Below are 21,859 nucleotides of genomic sequence, written 5' to 3'. Positions count from 1 at the left end.
CTGTCTGTCTTTGTCTGGGATTTTTGTTTTGTTTACATCAGTTTAACTTATTATAACCAACCCATACACGATAACACCAACTAAATTAAAAGTGCATAATTATTTGTTATAAACAGTTGTTTCTTTATATGCACGCATTTTAATCAGTGAAGCGGTTACGTGTAATAAAATAGTCTCGTTGAAGAGGAAAAGGGTAATTAGAATATCTAACTTTTTTAATAAATGTAAATTGTAATTAAGCTTTATTAAATCCGTATAAAAGCTTAAATTAAGGAAAATTAGATGAATCTGGTTAATCAACAAGTAAAAGTTCACTTAATAGTCAATTGTTTATTTTATGTGGATACCAAGCAATTCAAAATAATTGGTACATAATAATTTTTCCCTCTTTCCAATAATAGCAAAGTGGAACTGGATGATAAACACAAGTCGGGACAGAATATCAAGAGATTTACAGTGACGACATGGGAATTTTTGTTTTTGACTAAAGAATCATATGTGGAATTTAGATCAAAAGTGTAAAACTAAAAAAAAAAAGTAAAAGTCCATTTTAAATAGTACCACTTCACCAATATCCATATCTCAGGTTATGTCTATGAGCGTGGAAGGAAATGGACATTTATTTTGGCGTACACAAAAGCCTGAATTATAAATTATAATATCACATATTTTTCAATTCAGGTCTATAATTTAATACGAGACACTCATATTTCGTGTTGTCAGATTATTTGTTAATTGCATTTAATAAATGACAGCTTCAAAGAAACTGCAGTTGGTTTGTAAAAGGTGTTGGTTTTGACTGAGCTTTCGCTGCATTTACACTGATCTGACCAGCAGGGGTCGCCAAACAGTGAAACATTTTGCCAAACAAACAGTTTATTCAAGTTTCTAAACACTTCACTTCACAATCACATCTCCTGTCACTGAAAACAACTACAAAATACACCAGATCCTGAACAGAGGAAACAACCCAGCGTCACAACTCGACAAAGTAGTTAACGTTATACGAGTAGCAGATTTGGTACAAACTACATTATCATACTTGCGTCTTGCACCCTGTCGCCGTTTAAAACTGACCTGTCAATCATCTCGTTAAAGTTAAGTTCGTCAACGTTGAATTTGATTTAATTTCCTACCGTTTCGGAGAAATGCTGCAGCTGCTGATGTGCCCGCGTCGTGGATCTTTCGGAGATTCTCCTCGTGTAATGATGCATTTAATAGTTTAAGACCAGCCATATATTAATTTAAAGTTCACAATACTTTTGCATTGTAAATAACATAACGTTATAATACATATCCCTTCGTCGTCGTCAGGTTAGATACTGATTAATCACTCAAACCACTTTATTCACACCAAGTTAGTCGTATCGCAAATCCGCCATGTTTGTAGACCTAATCGAACCCGAATCCTCGTCTAACACGCAATGGGTTGTGGGAAATTTTAATTAGCCTAGAGTGTGCACGACCTGCACTTTAGATTCCAACCGGAAACTGTAAACCCTATTTGAAATAATCATTTCAACATACCACTATTTGGAACATTAATTCTGATAGTATGTGAATTGGGAAGCAGCAAAAGAGTTCACTACAAGAATGAATGGCAAACACCAATCAGAAAACTACAAAACGACTACAATATGAAAACAAAAAACAGAACAAAAGTCCCGAGCAGGGATTGTAATAGTACAACAGCAGTTTGGCGGATTCATTGTATGACACCCAATCTCCTTTACTGTACAGCTGTGGTGCGGTCCATATAAGCTCAACACACACACACACACGCTGATTAATTTTAGCACTAAATTCTCTTGTTATGAGGTGTACCATAAAGCTTTAATGATATAAAGTTAGTAATATGCATTCAACTGTTATTTATTTGCTAAACGGCAAATTCTTTTCAAATTCTCTCAATTCCATAATTTACATGCAAGTTCATAAGTTTACAGCATTGCTTTCCTCCTTAAAACTGCAGTAAACCAGACAGTCTCAAAAACACGTTTTGAAATCGCTGGTATTTCTGACGTCACAAACCACCTTGTAACCAATCAGATCAACGTGTGATCGTCGACCAGTGGATCTCTGAGTGAGGGAGTGGAGGCGGAGCTCATTTACATATTCATAGAACCACTGCGAACACTAAATGAGGCGAGGGTGTCGAGTTACAGTCAAGATATTTTAAGACACAAGGAGGAATATGCAAGTTCTGTGATCAACGATGAGTTAAGGGATAAAATTGACATCACAATCTTAGATCAGGAGATAATCTGATTCTTTTTGAACACATTTTCATTGGCACATTTGAACATCTGGTTATCACAATCACTAGCGTACTCGTTTTTACAGATTTGAAGAAAAAAGTGGCAAGATTTAAAAATACACTTTTATTACATATTAAAAACCTTCGTAGAAACATTAAACAAACACATAGCACTCCCGGACATGATCAGCTAGGCTTCTTCCTCAGGGTCGTGGCTTTCACAGACTTCCTGATGGTGCGGCACAGACTCCCAGTGGACGGAGGAGTCATGGACTCTTTAATGTTGAGCAGAAGACCACACCGCGGACGAGACCCGACGCTCACACTCGCACGCTTCACCTCCTCACGCAGACGGCCGATCTCCTGCTCTCGAGCGCTGGCATCACTCTCCAAACACTCCGCTTTCTGCTCCTGTCCACACACACACACACTCACTCCCAGAACGAGTGGCAACAGACGCACAGTGAGTTAACCTGCAATTCCTCCACTGACCACTAGAGGCGCTGCAGAAGAGACTCACTCCCATAGACCCACATGTTAAAATGGCCAACTTTATAGCAGAATAAAACATGTTTACAGTCTGGTGCAAAAACTGTTTTTGGTCTATATCGCTAATGTTGCCCTTCATGACGACCGTGAGGGGGTGAATATTTTCATAACCCATCCGTTTAAATTATATTAAGCCATAAAGTTCTGCATAATTAAGGGTGTGGTCACTCGAGTGACAGGTGGACTGCCGCTGATGTCACTGCTAGCATTAGCGTCACCTCAGCTAATCCCCCTCGCTGCACATGTTCGTTTATCCAGGAGTAACACACTGCCAAGATGGCGACGGCTAGCTCCGCCCACTTTGGGTTTCAAATACTGTTTAGAAGCACTACGGGTGACGTCACACTTTTTTTTACATCTATGATCAGCACATAAGTTTCATTCAAGTGTCCTGACCTGATTCAAGAGTCTGTTTTGTAGAGTTTGGATCTCCGCAAGTTTTTCCATATAGCTCTCGCCGGCTTCCTGAAGCGTCTCGTTCAGCTCGCCGATGCGCCGCTCGAGAGACACGATGAGCTGAAACACAGAGCAGACACTCACGATTCTGCAGCACTTCCAGGAGTTCGCCATCTCTGGTGCATTTACCTCTTGCTTCTCAACACACAGATTCTCCACCGCACACTTCTCCTTGTACAGGATCTTATACCTTTCTGCATCTGCACAGTCGATTGAGAGAGATCACACAGAGGATTTATATACTCTACAAGCTGTATACAAGCTGTACCTCTAAACACAACCGTCACGGAGCTTTCTGCAGTTTTACATTTTGAAAAAACATTTAGTATTATTTAGAAGACGTTTTCTTCGTGAAAAAAAAAAAAAAGTTCCCTTGAGGACAGAAAAAAGAAAGAAAGTCAAGATTACACACGATACCTGTGTCTGTGGACGGCAGTGGGCTTGTCTGCGTAAAGTTGTCCTGTTTGAGGGGTTGAGGACCAGAACACCGGCATTTCTGTTCCAACTCAAATACACGTTTCTCTAGCGCCTATAAATAAAATGACAGGGATTAAATTGCATTAAGCGGCCAAGCACAAAGGAACGAGAAGTCATGCAAGCATGGCTGGAACAGACCAACTGCAACAAGCAATCCAAGACATTAAGATTTTAGACTGAAAAATTGTAGATAGTCATCAGTAATGATTTAATGGTTTATCACTTTCGACCAATAGGTGGTGCTGTGATCAAACTTTGATTCGCTTCAGGGCATGGTTCCGAACACAAAGTTTCATAACGACAATGTTCGCAAGAGATTGCTTTTTAATACAAATTCAAAACGGGAGACGCCCAAAATTTCCAATATGGTGCTGTTCGAGAGTAAACCACGCCTCAAATATGAGAAAATGAACATGTGGTTTCCAGACCACGTCTCATTCTCATGGTCTGGCGTTAGCTAGGCTAGTTCGAGACTGCATGCTGCACCGAATCTAAAGAGATCTTTGATTTTGGGCTGAACCGTTCAGAAGTTAACGGATTGGTCGAACTGTTTTCGAAAGAGCACATCTCCTGACCACTAGGTGGCATTGTCCCGAAATTATGCAGGTAATCTCATGTCATGGTTGTCATGACACCTACCAAGTTTGGTCCAAATACGCTAAACATTGCAAAGATTTAGCCTCATGTCCATTTTGGCGCGCTCTGTTTCCAATTATTTCGTCATTCGAAAACAGTTCGACAAATCAATTTTAATTCCATAATTTTGTTGGCAAGATCTGGCTCAATTTTTGTGAAAATCGGAGCAACAGTCTAGCAGTTTGAATAAGTACTGTTTTTGGAAAATTCAAGTGGCAAAAACTGACGTCAGCGTGCAATCGCAGTGGTGACATTCAGACTGTCCTCCATCTACATGCCAAATTCCATCATTTTGAAGAACACTAACTGTTACAGTAAGTCCCTACTTGCCTTTGGTGCTTGGACCCTAATAATAATAAACAAAATTTGTCAATTAATAAATCCAACTAGATTGTTAGAACTAGTGTACAAGCATTTATAGGAAATCTCTCCTTCAATGCGAATCGGTATAATTTGACCTGCGCAATCCAACAAAAGCACACCTCTGCTCAAACCTTCCCATCATACACTGGGGTTAATTAGATCTAAAAGGTGTGTGCGTGCCTTGGCTCGCTCTTGCTCTTCGTTGTATTCATCTATAGGGATGTAATCCTCCTCCAGTCTCTCGAGCGCACACTGGTACGCGTGCTCTTTCAACGCCTCTTTATACATCTCAAACGTGCTGTCCATCTTCTCCTCATAGCTCTCCTTCAGGTCCTCCAGCTGACGACTGAAACACAGACAGTTAAAGTGAAGCCAGCTTCATTTATACAGTGCTTCAACAGTCTATGTTTCAAAGCAGATTTACAGTGAAAAAAGGAGATTACAGTAACAGATTGTTTGGCTTTAAAGCAGATCTAGAATAAAGTTATTGCCCAGATAAAGTTAGTTTTGATCGATTCACTTTTGTTGCAAAGATCAATCGTTATTAACTTGGGGGTGCTAACAGGACACCATTCACACAGATAACTTGTGTTCTGGCGGTTCATTCACATAAGTGTTTGGTGCTCGAGAACGCAAGCCTTGAATCCAGTTCCAAGATGCAAGTGGTGAAAAATGAGAAAATTAAAAATTCTGTACAAAAAAAAAAAAAACGCGTTAAGTCTATAGGTAAGGAAAGGCTCCTCCAGACCCGAGGGAGCCCTGGGATGGCACCTTCAGATCTGTGGGAGCCCTGGGAAGGACCCTCCAGACCCGACGGAGCCCTGGGAAGGACCCTCCAGACCCGACGGAGCCCTGGGAAGGACCCTCCAGACCCGACGGAGCCCTGGGAAGGACCCTCCAGACCCGACGGAGCCCTGGGAAGGACCCTCCAGACCCGACGGAGCCCTGGGAAGGACCCTCCAGACCCGACGGAGCCCTGGGAAGGACCCTCCAGACCCGACGGAGCCCTGGGAAGGATTCTTCAGATCTGTGGGAGCCCTGGGAAGGATTCTTCAGACCCGACGGAGCCCTGGGAAGGATTCTTCAGACCCGACGGAGCCCTGGGAAGGATTCTTCAGACCCGTGGGAGCCCTGGGAAGGATTCTTCAGACCCGAGGGAGCCCTGGGAAGGACCCTCCAGACCCGACGGAGCCCTGGGAAGGATTCTTCAGACCCGAGGGAGCCCTGGGAAGGATTCTTCAGACCCGACGGAGCCCTGGGAAGGATTCTTCAGACCCGAGGGAGCCCTGGGAAGGACCCTCCAGACCCGACGGAGCCCTGGGAAGGATTCTTCAGACCCGAGGGAGCCCTGGGAAGGATTCTTCAGACCCGACGGAGCCCTGGGAAGGATTCTTCAGATCTGTGGGAGCCCTGGGAAGGATTCTTCAGATCTGTGGGAGCCCTGGGAAGGATTCTTCAGACCCGACGGAGCCCTGGGAAGGATTCTTCAGACCCGAGGGAGCCCTGGGAAGGATTCTTCAGACCCGACGGAGCCCTGGGAAGGATTCTTCAGATCTGTGGGAGCCCTGGGAAGGATTCTTCAGATCTGTGGGAGCCCTGGGAAGGATTCTTCAGACCCGACGGAGCCCTGGGAAGGATTCTTCAGACCCGACGGAGCCCTGGGAAGGATTCTTCAGATCTGTGGGAGCCCTGGGAAGGATTCTTCAGATCTGTGGGAGCCCTGGGAAGGATTCTTCAGACCCGACGGAGCCCTGGGAAGGATTCTTCAGACCCGTGGGAGCCCTGGGAAGGATTCTTCAGACCCGAGGGAGCCCTGGGAAGGATTCTTCAGACCCGACGGAGCCCTGGGAAGGATTCTTCAGATCTGTGGGAGCCCTGGGAAGGATTCTTCAGACCCGAGGGAGCCCAGCGAAGGCTCCTTTTTGAGGTGAAACATGTCCATGTTCTAGTACCCAGCTCCGGCTCCTCACCTGTGCAGCTCCTCCGCCTCCGTGATCTGCTGCAGCATCGCGTCTCCCATCTCCTTGCGGATCTGAATCTCCTGGATAAGATTTTTCCTGCGCTCGGCCATCAGCTTCGAGCGCAAGCTCTCCACCAAGTTCAACAACTCCTGCAAGAGAATGACAGACATGTGGCAGCACTGCAAAACTCTTCTTACTCAGTATTTTTTTCCCTTGTTTCCAGTCCAGATACCTAAACATTCTTAAAATAAAGATGTCTTTACTAAAGTAAACTAAAGTTTACCCAGAAAACAAGACATAATATCTTGAGTGAGGTTGCTAAAAACAAGCAGAATTATCTGCCAATGGGGTAAGAAAAAAATTCTTAATTCAAAAGAGAAACAAGATAATTTAGCATTTTAATAAGTTAAAAGAAAAAGCTTAATTCTGACAGACAAATCAAGATGCAGTTTACTATACAAGTAAAATGCCATACGATGTCTTGTCAAAATTAAGCTTTTACTTATTAAAAAGCAAAATTATCTGCCAATGGGGAAATAAATTAACTTGTTTCTCTTTGAATCTTGTTTTCTGGGTATATAAAGGAAAATTATGGCATTTTACTACTTTAATAAAGATATCTTTATTTAAGAATACTTAGATATTTGGTCTGAAAGCAAGACAAACACAGTAAGAAGTGTTTTGCAGAGCGAGCAGAGGATCATGTTGACGTGCTCGAGCACCTCTTGGGGTAGTATGGACACGTCGGCCTCGTCTCCGTCCAGCAACTCTTCCTCTGACAGATATTCATCCACAGCCTGGTCATCAATCACTCCGTTCCTCAGTAACGGCTTCCCATCCAGACCCACCAGACGCGGGGTCAGAGACTCCACAGATCTTTGAGGCATGACCTGTAACACCTGACATACACACAGACCCCCAAAAAACAGGCAAAGGGAGAAACGAGGCATTGAATCAAATGAATTGCTTTGGCAAAATAATTCACTGTTTGGAAGAGTCACTCACTGGCAACCCCTGCTGGTCAGATCAGTGTAAATGCAGCGAAAACTCAAAACATGCAGAAAAACATCTTTTACAAACCAACTGTATTTTTAATTGAAGCCGTCATCTATTAAATGCAAATAAATCATCTGATACCACTATAATAACTTGGTTGAATAACTCAGAGAATTATATAATTGTGGCTTTGACCAATATCAAATTTAGCACTACACGGTATGTGTCCAAGTTATGGAAGCATTGGTTTAGTTGTCTCCTTTGAAGTATGTATTATATTGTGTGTATTGTCTTATTTGTCGGTCTTTTTTATCTGGACCGGTGAGTCTGTAATAAAGTTTATTATTATTATTATTATTATAATATCAAGCATCTCTATATAAAGTTTTATTTTATTAAATTGTAGGGCTTGTGTTGTTTATGAAGAGCTTGGTTAACCAGACCAGTAAGAGACTCTTTAACAAATGTATAAAACTGATCAGGTAAAATCATAAAGACACAGAGGTCATCGCCCCCTAGCGACGAATTATTGACATTTGGAAACTGTGATATTGCCAACTATTTTCAACAGAATCTTGCTTTGAGTCGCTAAATGTGGCTAGATTGGCGTAAAGATGGCGTAAAGATGGCGTAAAGATGGCGTAAAGCGCTAACCTACAGGACCCGTCGGCAGTTTGCACCCTAGTCCGAGCTCACACACTGTTAATTAATATATTACACGGCCAAATGTCCAATAAAGCGGTTTTGATTTAGTGACTGCTAACCCTAATCCAAAACGTCGCTTTTTAACACAAAATGGGTCTGAGAGGAAGTCGCTAATCTCAGTGACAAGTCTGTACGTTAACGCATGTGATTTCAGTAAACGATGCTTCGTTACATCATAACCAGACTTCGATACACACTCTGAATCCCTGATCCCAAATAAATGACTGGAAAAGGTTCGACCGTCACTAGTTGACGTGGTCAATTAGCTTCCCAGATAGCAAACTGACATTGAATCAACGTGGAAATATGACATCGAAACAACGTTGATCTGACATTGTTTTGCTCATCGAATTAACGTTGAACCAACGTCAGACGCGTCATTCTTTCAAAACTAACGGCAAATCAACTTGAAATCAACGCGTTGTTTCAACGTTATGAAAGCAAACCAATTTTCGATTTTCATTTAGCTTTGAAGAATGCCGCGTCTGACGTTGGTTCAACATTAATTCGATGAGCAAAATCAACGTTGTTTCAATGTCGAGAGACGTCGTTTCCACGTTGATTCAATGTCAGTTTGCTATCTGGGTTAGACTCGCTGTAAACTTACGAATCTGTCCTACAACAACCACTGCTTCCCATAAAGCTCACAAACGTCATGATCAGGGTTTGAAATGAACGATCCCAAACCTGCTTGGCCACGGCGGAGAACTTCATGACGTGGAGGGTCTCGTCGTAGGTGGAGGCGCACTGGTTGACGTTGACGATCATGCAAGCCCGTCCGCGGCCGCAGAACATGCCCTGGAAGAGCCGGGTCAGCTTGCTCTCGCGGAACGGCACGTAGCTCGTCTTCGCCCTGGAGGATCAGAGACGCGCGTGAGCGGAGGAGGCGGCCGCGGCTCACGAGGAGATCGCCAGTACCTGTAGCTCTGGTAGCTCTGGTTGCTCCGCAGCGCGGCGATGCACTTGCCCAGGATCAGCAGGGAGTTGTTGATGTTTCCCGCTTCTTTCAGACGCTCCCCAAACGTTTTGGTTTTGTTGCATCTCTCGGAGCCGGCCAAGTCACAAAGTGAGAGACTTGAGAAAAGGAACACGTTACACTTTCAAAACGGATTAGCTTCACTGAATTTTTAAAAATCCAAGCTGATTTGAGCTTAAATTTTGTATAACAATATGTAATATCGAAGTTAGTCGAGCAATTTTTAACATTTCTTATGAGATCTAACAAAGTAAAAATTTCAAGTTTCAAATTTCACAGTTCACTCACTCCGACAGTCCGTGAACGTCGGCGCCGTCGAGGCGGATCAGCTTGATGGTGAAGATACTGTGGCTGTAAGGCAGAACAACAGATTTACTTTGACATGGAAGTGTGTATTGAGTACTAATGATGACATCACTCTCATGATGACCTTCTGCTGGACGACTGGTTCATCTTGGTCGCGGCCGCGCTCCGGTTCTTATTGCCCACGCGCAGCACTTTACTGGCCTCCTCTGCGTTCTGCACATTAACCCATCGCAGATCTACAAGACACACACACACTTTACTGGACACACACACGCTATAAATAGTCACTTGTGCTCCTCACGGATAGAAATGTTCCCTCTAGTGGAAGCGTTTGGAACTGCAGCCGAACTCATTTACTGGGATATCAGCCTCAAATTTGTGTTTAAAACTGAGAACCATAAATCTAATCTAAGTTTTTAGAGTAAGACATGTTCTTGAAAATATATGTCAATTTTAAATTGTATTTTTGCAAATTTTTCATAAATTAAATACTGTATTTTTACGTTCAGCGTTTAAACCTCAGTTCAGCAATTATCCGCCGAGTGTCGCGTTTAAGAGATCAAACTTCAGTCTGTATCTGAAGCAGTCTAGATTTACCACAGTTTAAGCTGGACATTTTTTGGCTTGCTTAGTCGGGGTTATTTAGTATTTAATATTTAACAATATTATTGATCTGTGTTGTACTACTTTCATGTGATCACTGCGAAGCTGCTTTGATGCAATCTGCATTGTGAAAAGCGCTATATGAATAAATGTGACTTGACTCTATGCTCAAATTGTGAATAAATGGATTATAAATACAGCGAAAATATAATTAAGGCTGTTTACACGGAAACGATTCTGAAGAGAAAACGCAAAAGTGGCGTTGCGTCATCTTTTTTTATTCTGCGTTTAGACGAGCGTTTTGTGTGGGAAATCTGCGTGCAAACGGAGACGCAAAAGTGTGAAATTTAAAGTAGTATGCACTACAGACGGCTAGGAGTGCATACTACACCAACACGAAGTCCGCGCGCCTGCGTACAACTTTCACCATCAAGCAGACTTTTGCGTTTTTACCGTTTACACGGGAACGCGGCGGTGGAGCGTTTAAGATTTCCACTCTGGAGGGTGGTTTCACTTTTTAGCGTTTTTGAGCCCCAAAAACGTTGTCGCCGTGTAAACGAAAGGCACATCCGATCAAATATTTTTACGTTTTCACCCACGAGCGTTCTCGTGCCTAAGGACCATAAAATCCCCTCAAAAATATTACATTTATAAAAACATGATTGAACTAAAATATGGTACATTAATTGAAATAAAGAGATTGGTCATGTGACGCGCGAGTTACGACACACTGCACCTCTGATGTAGGAGCTCCCGGCGCCGTCCTCACACACTCTCAGCGCCGGCCGTCTCCGGGTTCTGCTGGTGTGGGCCGGCTGGAGCAGGTCGTACACGTGCTCGTTGTAGATCTCGTAAAACGCCACCCAGACGCAGTAGAGCCAGTGTCCATCATCAGCCGTGACATCGCCACTGTCCACTGGAGACACGCCAGAGATTACACACACATCAGCACTGTCCACCTGAGGATCACACACACCGTAGCCGAGTATACCTGTATGGTCGTACGAAACACTGGAAAACGACAAACTGTTGACGGAGGAGTTCGAGCTTCTACTTCGACTGGATTTTGTGGGTTCAGGATCCTGAGACGAGACACACAGTGATTAACAACAACAGCGGGAAACGTTATAGCAGCATTACAAGCGGGCCAGTGTCTTCTAGTTAGCATTAACCCTTGTGCATCAATTAAAAAAAGTTATACATAGGTAAAAAGAGGACAAAATTATAAAAATGTCATAAAAATGCAGAAAGACTTAAAAATGAGCACAAAGACTTAAGTTTGGTATCATTTTAAAGAGGACCCTTTGCAGATTATTGCTGAAATAAAAAAATAATAAGTAAATCAAAAAAAAGTTATATAGGTATAAGTTTATGAAAATTATTTATAAAAAATATTTTATATAAAATATATATTTTATAAATCAGGTTGAACTCAAAACTGCAATAAAATCAAAGTTGGTTGTGTTCCAAATTTAAGGATGATATCTCAAAAAATGAGCTTTCGGTAACAGTTTGTTTGGGCGTAGTGACATATTTTCCCCATTGGGTGCCAGCAAAACCCCACTGGAGCTCACAGTGATTGTAATACTGAGGGAGAAAAACTGCAAATTGAAATCCTCACACATGCACCAGCACACACATATTTTTTAACACACTCTGACATCCATACCAACACACCCACACAAATATTGTTGCATAACGTATCCAGTTGGCTCTATAATATGCCGAAGCAGAAAACAGGAATAAAGCGATATTTGTTTTATAGGCCAAACTTAAAAAAAAAAAAGACACCATCTGATAAAAAAAAAAAAAAAAAAAAAATGTTGAAGCCTTGCCATCAGAATGAAAGCATCTTAACGAAGATTGCATAATTTTATAAGTGAACCGGGGATTAAAAATGGCAGTTTTAATGGGTGTCAATGAGGACATTTTTGTCCAAAAGGCGCTGAGGGAGTATTTTTTATACCAAATGCAAAAAATATATTTTTTTAAGAAAATGATGGTGAAATAGTAAAATTCCAATAAAAACACACCTGTGCGAAGTTTTTTGCAGTTAGCTTTAACACAGACAAAGTGATCAAAAACACAAAACTGAAAAGGACAAAAATGTCCATACGGATGCACAAGGGTTAACAACCATATAAAGAGATTAAAATCTCGTTCTGTGACGCGGGGCTCGTACCTCTTTGAGTAAACTGAAGAGCGCGGCTTTGGCGTTCTTCTCCACTTTGACTTGTTCCGAGTCGAGTTTCTGCACATCCGCGCTGAGGAAGGGCTTCAGGTCGGCGTGCTCGTACTGGCGGCCGGCTATGTGCCGAAACACCGCGTCCAGCGCGCGCGGCAGGATCCCCGGGTCCTTCTGGGAGCCTGAACACAGACGTGACATGCGCTGCGGTCAAGTCATCTCGGAAAGATCGGGATTTTCTTTCACCCCTTAACTGCCTAACTTTACTTCACTATATTTCTATTAAATCCTAATCTAATTATGACAAATTATATATCGTTGGAAAGGTCCAAGACCTCTAAATAGATATTCTACCCCTGTTTGGTGTTAATTATGTAGGAAGAGTTATTGATGAATTTATGACAAGAGTGCACCTCAAAAAAAGTTTTGACCTTTGTCACAAAAAGTCGGCGCACTCACTTTTAATCATTGAAACTTCTGTTTTTATGCTAAAAGTTCGTAATAAAACACATAATCTAGCATTTTTCAATAAAAAATATAGTATAATATTATCCTCTAAAAATAATAATATTTATATTTATTATCCTCTAAAATATAATATTATTTTTTATCGCCTTTTTTATTATTTCACATATTTTAGTAGTTATCATAAATTAGGTATCATTTGAAAGCTTATAAACTCAGAATTCATCGTGTGAAAACTGTTTTATAATTGAATGTTGCGTTACCATAGAAACGGTACTTATTTTATCAGGCTCCTCCCCTTTTGGGCATCTTTTATATTTCATAATTTCTGATCAAAACCTTTTCTAATCTTGACAGAACTAATATTGTCAGAAAGGTCAGAGTCTCAAGGTTCCAAATTTTGAGACAGAAATGTATTAATTTGTTAAGGCAGAATTTATACAACTAAACTCAATGGAATTCAATGGCACCCGGTGGCTATTTTTGGTACTACGCCTAAACAAAATCTCATGGGAACTTCAATTTTTGTGAACTTCAAATTTGGAACATAACTTGATAAGATTTATGGCTTTGATTTTATAGAAATTTTAGAGTCAAAAATATTTTGTAAAATATATATTTTATACAAAATAAAAAAATATATAGTACAATATATTTGATTCACCGCAAATTTAAACTTCTATAACTTTTTCATACTCTCATTTTTTGAAGTGTTTTCACTTCAGCAATATTCTGCTGAGTGTTTTCTTTAAAACAAGACCAAACTTGGGGTATATATTCCAAAGCATTCTTAAATTACAACCATTTAAGTTTGAATAGTGCATTTTAACCCCCATTCTCAAAAAGGGGGGTGACAGCTACAGGGTTAAACCCCGATCTTTACGGGTCAGTGAGAAACATGGCGGATAGGAGAAGGCATTTAGCCGTGATATTGCGATCATTTATGACGAAGAAAGCAATTGCCTGCACAGGACATAGCATTAATATAACACGCAACAATACACTTTACAGTGTCTTCATAAAAAGTTAAAAACGAAAGCAACGATCCACATTCCTTGTTTTTAATTTTCTGGAAGTAGCCAAGAACCTTTGAGTAATTGAGAGAAGGTAGCGATGAAAGTGATGCCTCAGGAGGACTTGAGTGTTTAGTGGGGTTCGTTCACCTTGTATGGTGTAGGTTTTCCCGGCGTTGGTCACTCCGTAACTGAAGACCAATCCGTTCTTGCCGTGCAGGAACTCGTGCACCTGTGAGCCGATGGTGCCGTCGAAGAACTCGGTCTGGGAGCACGTCGGCCCGAAGATCTGCAGGGCAACACACACACACACTTAAACCCTCATCTCTCACGGGGCGAAATGACCCAAAGCTGTAAATTACACTTTTTTTCAGAAAGTTTATTTGATCATTTTTTTTGCAACTGCCATGTGATTGGTTGATTAGATAATTGCATTAATGAGAAATTGAATAGGTGTTCCCAATAATCCTTTAGGTGAGTGTATAAATGCATTTTTTGGGAGATTGTCATTTTTTATTTTATTTACAAAATTAATGGATTTTATCAACTAGTCATTTAAGTCTAAATTCAAAATAACGGACAGTTTCATGCATAAACCTTTTAGTTCAGTTGTAAATATCTTACATTGGGAGTCTTTGACCTCTTGTGGAAAAATAAGAACACATTTTATGGCTCTAGATGACTTTATATCTCTATATAGAGCAGACGAGCTGTTGCGCTGGATCCCTCAGTGTTCATTCAGACACACATGTAGACAATATTTTTTGGTAAGCTTTAGCATGTTTTTTAGGTTAGGTGTACTGAAGCATTCATCACATTCAATTAATTTCTAAGCGGGTTAAATTGATCCGAGATCGAAGGATTTGTTACTTTTTCAAATTTCATTTAAAATCCATTTCATTCGCATACGTGTATATTCGTTGTTCATGTGCGGCACAAGTCCTGGAGGCTTGGACCCCTCTGAAGAACTTTCGATTTTTATATCAGGGTCAGTTTAGTTTCCCGGACCCGAGTCAGAACGACCCGTTCTGTTAACAAAAGCCTTGCGTTACGCGTCACCTGCGTGAAGCTGAACCTGTAGACCTGTTGGCCGATCCCCTTCTCGCTGCTCTTCATGCTGGCGGATCCTTGAGGAGCGTGAAGAGAGACGTTCTCCGAATCCTCCAACACCACACAGCCCTGACAGGAGAGATAAGGTCGATTAAAAGGCTTTAACTTTAGTTAACGTGTAATGTTGCTGTTTGAACAAACATCTGCTATGACGCTCAAAGTTCAAAGCAAAGGGAGAGATTCGCATAAGTGAACTCTATTTAAGGACTACACTGTAAAAATTAACCGTAAATTTTACGGTAAAAAAACCCGGTAGCTGTGGTTGCCAGAACTTTACCGTTAAAAACACAGTAGGAACGTTAATAGTTTTACAGACTTAACTTAAAATTTACAGTAATAAACCGTATTTTACTTTCTGATAAAATGTTGATTTACCAACTTATTATCAATTGACATATTAATATCTGTTGTGATATCAACAATCATCACGGCAGAGATGAGTTACATGAGCAATCACAGCTCGTCACAAGTGAAAACTTATATAAACAGTGTCATTCACACAAACATTAGGCACCATCATGGTAACACGCATGAAATAAAAAAAAATGTAATAAACATTAATTTAACATTAAATGCAACATAAAACCCTAATGAACATAACTGAATAGAAAAAAAAATGTAAACGACGAGGAACCATAGTTATTTCAACAAAAATACAAATTGTGAAGCGTCACACAGGGAATTGTGGGTTTTCAATGTAAATTATACAATGATTTGTTCTTTCACTTTCAAAAACTGTAAATTTAACGGTATTTTACGGTAAAAGCATATCAGTTTTTACCATATATAGTACGGAAATGTTGTTTACCAATTAACAGTTTTGCACTGTAGCATTTTTACAGTATTTTACCGTTAAAATCACGGTTATTTTTTACAGGCTGACAAGCTTCTTCACTGTTAGTGACATCACTAACACTAAAATTGACAAACTCCACCCCCATGAAAGCATTTATAGATTATCATAACAGAATATGCTAATCAGTGACTAGAATATAGTTCACTACATCAGGGCTGCCAACTTTTGAGTTTAGCTTGGAGTGAGAATGGACTTATTTGGTAACAAAACAATTTTATCAATTTTAGTGACAACATGTTAAGCTACGATGTTTACATGGTACAAATACTGGCAGGCTACTGTTTTTAGTAGCCTATTGCTTGAAACTTAACGATTTCAATTAAATGCTCGTGATTTGATTCAATATTGATTCATTTGGATAAATACAGTAGGCTATATGCGTGTCAATTTCTCCCTCAAGACAAAAAAAAAACCCCAAAAACCCTCAGCTAATGCTACATCCAGAGAGCCCGGTCAGCTGCTATTATTAATGAAATGTTAAAAATATCAACCCTGATTAAATATGTGTTTATTACTAAAACAAAACATTTTAAGTGCACATATTTAGCTAAATAGCTATTTTTTCTAACAAACTAAATGTTCAGTAGTCATTATTACCTGAGGTAAATGTACTTGATCTTGTTCTCCAGCTGATTTATTGATCTCTTTCCATGGTTAAAAAACACTTTTGATCAATTTTATGTATATACACATTTCAGTAAATTGTTCATTATACCAACCTTTTGCTCATTTGTATTTATTTACAATTTACTTGTAGAGTAAGAGATGGTCGGTTCACTGAGCCGCTACCGCGATCGGTGACGTCACACTTAGAAGCGCCAAACGGGAGCTGCCCCTCATTTGCATTTAAAGGGACCCCCAATAAGCATTTTGCATGCTAGAAAAATCTGTGGTGGTGTATCTTGAGCTAAAACTCTCTCGGGACATCAGACTTATTTTACAAGATCTTGTGAAAAGGGTCCTGTGCGCACCCCAATACCACGCCTTGTTTCCAAAGGCAAACATCATTGGATTGAGTTCAACCGTACCTGATCTTCATTGCTTCTCAGCTCTTCTTCACTGAAAGGACGAACTTTTAAATAAACTCGGAGCTGCTGTTGCTCAGAGACCTCAGCGCTCTCGCCCTGCACACAAACACCACAGCGCTACATATAAACATACAGACGGACATTATGTGTTACGTATGGATTAGCGATCTTATAACCTGTGATGTTATGGAGGAAACTCCTGAAAACTCTGGAAGAGCCTCATGATGAGGTTCACAAGCCGTCGACTCCATCGCCAACATGGTGTCTTCGTCCACATCCATAACCGTCGCCATGATTATACCGTCAGATAACTAAAGTTCAGCTTCACAAACTTGACATCTGTGTGTCAGTGGTTTAGAGAAAAGCCATTTCAGACATGAAAACCAGCTTTAATAGCACAGGTGAGAGCTTACCCAGAATGCATCAGCCACACCTGCTCATCAATCAGCTCTTAAAGACATTCAGCACACCTGTGAGTAGATCCGCTTCAAATCACAGGTGCATTCTGGGCTCTCGTGACTAAAAGTTGTAAATATCTTTAGCTTTAAATGTGCATAATATACAAATAAGATGTTCTTGTTCCCTGAACCCGAGATATCGGCAACACTTTAAAATAAGGTTTATTAACTCATATGAACTAGGTTTGTTCCAGTATTAATATCAGTTAATAAAACACAGCTGTTCATGTTAGTTCACTGTGACTAATGTTAACAAGCACAACCTTTGATATGAATAATGTATTGGTAAATGTTGACATTCATATTAAATTAGACTAAAATATATTTTTTATTTGTGAGCGCTGCACATTTAATTAATTCCTCGATTTTTAAACTTTGTACTTTTAAAGTTTAAATGAATGACTTTCTCAAACATTTTGTCCATTAGTATCAATTCATAATACATTTAACGTTGATGCATTAAAGCAATTTAATTTTACAGCATTATCTTTAAAATAAAACAATATTTAGGAAACTTCAAATCATAAACATTAAATCACCGAGATCAATAAGTGATGAAGTATTGCTCATCAGTTCACGTTGATATCACGGTTAACTAATATTTTGACAAAGACTGTAAATATAATTAAACTGTGAAACGCATTTATCTTCAGTTTCGGTGCTTGACAAGGTCTATTAAGTTCTCTTGCACACATTTATCTTTACTTTTCGTCACGTTACATGTATATAATCATAAAAGTATGAACAAAACCATCTCTTTTACATCAACACTCAGATCTCGGTCGACATCTTTAAAGACCGTTCCCTCAAAGTGAGTTATATCGTCACTAACTGACTGACACCAAACTTTAGTTTATGGATTTCACACAGGCATAACTTTCCTGATTTTATTCAAATTTTCAAAAATTTTATTTTTATTAAAAAAAAGTGAACATTTATTTCTGGCTGACAGGATTTTCTGATTGGTGGAGAGCAAGACGAAAAGTATTTGGATTTCATCCAGTGTTGAGATTTTTGTTCTAAAATCGTATGCAAATCAGTGCATATTTAATCACATATTTAAGAACTAGTAACACACGCTAATGTACTGAGTCGACCGGTGAAGTATGGTGATAGTTGTGTGTGTGAGAGAATAAACACAGCAGCGGTCAGAGTTGCGAGACGAGTTTATTAAGCGTCTGCGATGGTGACCTCGACCTCCACGCCGGGCTCGATGCTGATGCTGGTGATCTGCTTCACGATCTCGGACGGGCTGTGCAGGTCGATGAGGCGCTTGTGGATCCGCATCTGGAACCGGTCCCAGGTCTTAGAGCCCTCTCCACACGGGGTCTTACGGGTCGTGATGCGCAGGGTCTTCAGGAGAGAGGACACGCTTTACTCAGAACACACTGCTCACCCCTGCACTTTAAACCTTAACCCCTTAACTGTCACTGTCCCGATACCGGGACGCCTAACTTTACTTCGCTATATTTCGATTAAATCCTAATCTAATTATGACAAATTATATATCGTTGGAAAGGTCTAAGACCTCTAAATAAATATTCCACCCCTGTTTTGTGTTACAAATTATGTAGGAAGAGTAACTGATGAATTTATGACAAGAGTGCACCTCGAAAAATCTGCATCATAACAGGAATTCTGACCTTTGTCACATCATTGAAACTTCTGTTTTTATGCTAAAAGTTCATAATAAAACATATCATCTAGTATGTTTCAATAAAAAAATAAAAAGTATAGTATAACATTATCCTCTAAAAATTATAATATATATGTATATATTATCCTCTAAAATATAATAATATTTTTTGTGGCTTTTTTTATTATTTCACATATTTTAGTAGTTATCATAAATTAGGCATCATTTGAAAGCTGATAATCTCAGAATTCATCGTGTGAAAACCGTTTTATAATTGAACGTTTCGTTACCATAGAAACAGTACTTATTTTATCAGGCTCCTCCCCTTTTGGGTATCATTATATTTCATAATTTATGAACAAAACCTTTTCTAATCTTGACAAAAAACATATTGTCAGAAAGATCTGAGTCTCAAGGTTCCAAATTTTGAGACAGAAATGTATTAATTTGTTAAGGCAGAATGTACACAACTAAATTCAATGGAATTCAATGGCTATTTTTGGTACTACGCCTAAACAAAATCTCATGGGAACTTCAATTTTTGTGATATCAACTTCAAATTTGGAACATAACTTGGTTAGATTTATGGCTTTGATTTTTTTGTGAAACATATTTTGTAAAATATATATTTTATACAAAATAAAAAATATATAGTACAGTATATTTGATTTACTGTGAATTAAAACTTCCATAACTTTTTCATACTTTCATTTTTTGAAGTGCAATAATCTGCTGAGTGTTTTCTTTAAAACGAGACCAAACTTGGATATATATATTCCAAAGCATTCTTGAATTACAACCATTTAAGTGTGAACAGTGCATTTAACCCCCATTCTCAAAAAAAAGGGGGGGGGGGGTAACAGTTAAAGGGTTAATACGTGTTTTTGTTTTAAATTGTGTACATGTATAACGGTCTCACCTTGGTGGGCATCCGCACGGGGCCCTTGACCTTCAGGCTCTTCTCTTTCGCACCTCGGATCAGATCAGCGCACACTACAGAGAAGACACGATTAATGAAGACGCATCCGACACACACACACACACGGACGAGTGTTCAGGGGAAAAGGGCTCAGAATAGCGTATATTATAACTCATGCTGAAGTCGTTCACATGATATCCTCCTCATTGCCGTGTTTAGCACAGACAGGTTATCTCACACACACACACCTTTCTCCAGAGACTTGACGTTACGGCTGGTCAGTGTGATGCGGATCCGGTGGATCGCGACCTCGGCCTCGACCGGGGCTTTACCGGTGTCTTTAAACGCCTGGAAACACACACGTGCCGTTATTAAACATCTTTACACACTCAAACACAAATACCACCTTTATTCAGAACACACACTGCCGTTCAAAAGATCGGGATCGGCAAGATTTAATGTTTTTAAAAGTCTCTTCTGCTCACCAAGGCTGCATTTGATTAGAAATACATGAGTAATATTTGTTAAATTAACTGAAAATACAGTAAAGTGTAATTTATTCCTGTGATGTTCAGCATCATTACAGTGGCACATGATCCTTCAGAAATCAATGATCAAGAAACATTTAGGATTATCAATGTTGAAAACAGTAAAAAAAAAACTGTATTCTTTTAATGTAAAAAGAACAGAATTTATTTGAAATAGAATATTTTTGTAACATAAATCTCTTTACCGTCACTTGATTAGTTTAATGCATCCTTGCTGACTAATAATAATAATGACTTTCTTCCCAGTATTTTTTTTTCTGAGCCCAAAGTTTTGAATGAATGTTTAGAACTGTTATCTTCAATATTTTACTATATGCAGTCTTGGTGAGCATAAATCTTGTTCTCGAACCCAAACTCCTGAACAGCACCGAAACTGGATTTATCCACTAATGTATAAAAAACTGAAAAAGGACACATTTAATGCCAAAATTGCAAAATATATACATTGCACAAGTTGTGTTTTTAGCATTTTAAATAAACTGATATTACTGGTGTTTTGGTTGCACAATAATCCAGAAATAAATATTAAGTATGAAATACATCGGGACTCATATTGTTGAAGTGTTCGTCCTCCACTCCTGAAGAGATGTACACTTGCAATGTTATATTAGGGTGATAATACGAACTTCATAGTAGGAAATCGGACATGAACATCCTCAAGTAACGTTAGTATTACAGGGAAACTTTTCCCATTCTAGAATTACCGAGACTTTCCCCACATGAGTTAACGTTAAGTTACACCGCCTCGTCTTTCTGTGAAAGTAGTAATATTTTACATTAGAAAGCGCGGGAAATGTTAATATGAATGAGACAGTAAATATCATTTACGGCTAATAAGACTTATACAAAATGTATAAACAATAATAAACTGTGATTCCGGTTCTTTAAAGACAGCGCTGACGAGCTCGGAAACTCGACTTTAATAAGTACGAAATGGGATATTTCCGATAGCACGTGAAGCTAGCATGTGTACAAAAAATACTTCTGTTTACTTATAACGTTACACTTGAAGTTGCAGCTGGAACAAAAACAACATTAAATAGAAAAACACGCAAACGCTTGAAATAAAACACGGTGAATAAAATGTTTGACCGCGAATCTCAGAAACCACGAGCCCTCAGAAAGATCAACAGCGCCGCATTTTTACTCCGATAACAAACTAAACACACACAACATGCGAAAAACACACTTTAGATACTGGTATAACTTCAAATTACCATGATTATTATTTCCTGACCGACTTATTCGTATCAAGAGCTGAGAAGAACAGCGGTGAGTCAGGAAGGGCAACGGGATCTCAACGCGATCCTTCACGAAAGGGCGGAAAAACGGCCTGCTCGAGCTTTTATATGCCAC

The 21,859-nt window shown here is 39.7% G+C and overlaps 2 protein-coding genes and 1 non-coding gene across 5 annotated transcripts; all 3 read right to left on the bottom strand.

The window, feature by feature from the left end:
* Window positions 1-2,344: 2,344 nt before the first annotated feature.
* LOC120480162 (kinesin-like protein KIF20A) lies at window positions 2,345-17,364 on the bottom strand. Of its 3 annotated transcripts, none has more exons than XM_089131110.1 (18): window positions 17,119-17,364; window positions 16,943-17,038; window positions 15,008-15,127; window positions 14,099-14,237; window positions 12,468-12,652; window positions 11,277-11,367; window positions 11,022-11,201; window positions 9,807-9,918; window positions 9,665-9,727; window positions 9,331-9,474; window positions 9,088-9,256; window positions 7,422-7,598; window positions 6,709-6,848; window positions 4,919-5,084; window positions 3,680-3,791; window positions 3,392-3,462; window positions 3,203-3,322; window positions 2,345-2,668 (listed from the first exon to the last, which is right to left on the bottom strand). In XM_089131110.1, exons 1-18 carry the CDS (start codon window positions 17,233-17,235, stop codon window positions 2,444-2,446), a joined length of 2,427 nt encoding a protein of 808 aa, XP_088987236.1. In that variant the 5' UTR covers window positions 17,236-17,364; the 3' UTR covers window positions 2,345-2,443. The 3 variants fall into 3 exon arrangements, with proteins under 3 accessions (XP_088987236.1, XP_088987174.1, XP_039529068.2); XM_089131048.1 differs by having other exon boundaries at window positions 9,088-9,253; window positions 9,319-9,474; window positions 17,119-17,363; XM_039673134.2 differs by having other exon boundaries at window positions 3,392-3,456; window positions 9,088-9,253; window positions 9,319-9,474; window positions 17,119-17,363.
* A 1,184-nt stretch (window positions 17,365-18,548) lies between these two features.
* On the bottom strand, window positions 18,549-21,859 carry rps20 (ribosomal protein S20). Its single transcript, XM_039673137.2, has 4 exons — window positions 21,721-21,859; window positions 20,204-20,303; window positions 19,956-20,029; window positions 18,549-18,753 (listed from the first exon to the last, which is right to left on the bottom strand). Exons 1-4 carry the CDS (start codon window positions 21,721-21,723, stop codon window positions 18,571-18,573), a joined length of 360 nt encoding a protein of 119 aa, XP_039529071.1. The 5' UTR covers window positions 21,724-21,859; the 3' UTR covers window positions 18,549-18,570.
* LOC120480174 (small nucleolar RNA U54) lies at window positions 20,099-20,167 on the bottom strand. The gene has a single exon (XR_005623051.1). It is a non-coding gene; the product is annotated as a small nucleolar RNA U54 (small nucleolar RNA).

This window comes from Pimephales promelas, chromosome 1, assembly GCF_988280905.1.
Source record: "Pimephales promelas chromosome 1, fPimPro1.hap1.1, whole genome shotgun sequence".
Lineage (NCBI taxonomy): Eukaryota > Metazoa > Chordata > Actinopteri > Cypriniformes > Leuciscidae > Pimephales > Pimephales promelas.
This window is presented reverse-complemented; position numbering and strand designations above follow the sequence as displayed.